General features: G+C 43.0%; 1 protein-coding gene across 1 annotated transcript; it reads left to right on the forward strand.

Moving 5' to 3' along the window:
• Positions 1-264: 264 nt before the first annotated feature.
• LOC149176243 (ethylene-responsive transcription factor ERF012-like) lies at positions 265-873 on the forward strand. Its single transcript, XM_089421395.1, has one exon. It carries the CDS (start codon positions 265-267, stop codon positions 871-873), a length of 609 nt encoding a protein of 202 aa, XP_089277521.1.
• Positions 874-1,420: the final 547 nt, after the last annotated feature.

The raw sequence follows: 1,420 nt of genomic DNA on the forward strand, positions 1-1,420 counted from the left end.
CGTGGGCATTAAATTATCTTTGCCCATGAAATTCAACACAACCATGTTGTCATTTACGACTGACGACCAATGTCATACGCGCTTTTGACAAGCGCTCATATACCTATATATACAATCTTCCAATCCCCCCACACAGAGCCAAGCGCTCATATACCTATATATACAATCTTCCAATCCCCCACACAGAGCCAAGCAACTGTCACAATCTATCAGCCACCAATTTTACTTATCAGTTAACACAACAGAGCTTTTCCGATTGAAAATATGGAGAGAACCCCACAGGAACACCACACGGGTGCTCAACGATGTGAAGATGGCAGACAAAGGCGCCCCCAATTTAAGGGAATTCGGTTGCGAAAATGGGGGAGCTGGGGGTCCGAAATCCGGATGCCCAAAACCAGAGCGAAGATATGGCTCGGCTCCTACAAAACCGCCGAGCAAGCTGCTCGCGCTTACGATGCCGCAGCGTATTGTTTGAGAGGCTCCAACGCCAATTTTAACTTCCCCGATTCTGTACCCTCCATTCCATCGGCGTTTTCCCTTTCCCCCCGACAGATTAAGCTCGTTGCCTCTAGATATGCCCGTGACGAACTCCCTTCCACTTCACCCTCTCTGCATAATAACAATCACGATAATGGCGTCTCCCTCGCCTCCTCGTCGCGATCATCTGTGGTTGCAGAAACGGAGTTGTGGAACAACTGTGAGCTGATTCATGTGGAACGAGGTTCCTGGGTGTCTCTGTTTGACAGCAGTGGCTGCCTCGATTTCCAGACTGTCCCATCCATGGACAACTACTCCGCGTTGGACTCCATTCCGACTTGGCAGGAGGAGAAGCAGGATGGGTACATCTCTCTCGACTTGTGGAACTTCTGAGAAGTTTAGAAAAAAGAGTGACCACTGACAAATGTATATAACCCAACTTCTGACGAGTTTCGAAAAATGAGTGACCACTGACAAATGTATATATCGCAACTCCCGAGAACTTCATGGAAATGAGGGACCACTCGCAGATGTATATATATCCCAAAGGGTCAAAGGCATATATATCTACTTGACGATTGTGTATCTTCTGAGAACGTCTGAAGTGTTTAAATTTCATTGAAATAAATGACCACTCATAGATGTATATATACCAATGTATATATCCAAAGGGTCAAAGGCATATATCCCAACGCGTTGCCTGCACAAATTTCTTGCCATCTTTCAGTTTTAGATGCGAGAGGTTTGGCAAGATTTTCATAACCCTTCGTACTCTTATTCATTTTTAAGAAGAGTTGGTATTCATTTGTAAGAAGAGTTGGTTAGGATATCTATATAGTTTAAAAATTATGTTTTTTTTAGAAAATTATGGAAATTTGAGTTATATTTTGAAAAAATTTGGTAGGGATTTTTATAAATACAATTAAAAGTTGTTAAAATT

Source organism: Pinus tabuliformis, chromosome 4_1 (assembly GCF_031772625.1).
Source record: "Pinus tabuliformis cultivar Carrire ecotype Pingquan chromosome 4_1, CPIR1, whole genome shotgun sequence".
NCBI lineage: Eukaryota > Viridiplantae > Streptophyta > Pinopsida > Pinales > Pinaceae > Pinus > Pinus tabuliformis.

Bases quoted from the DNA above. Each gene is read 5' to 3' on its own strand.
- LOC149176243 (XM_089421395.1), top strand. From the start codon at position 265: ATGGAGAGAACCCCACAGGAACACCACACGGGTGCTCAACGATGTGAA.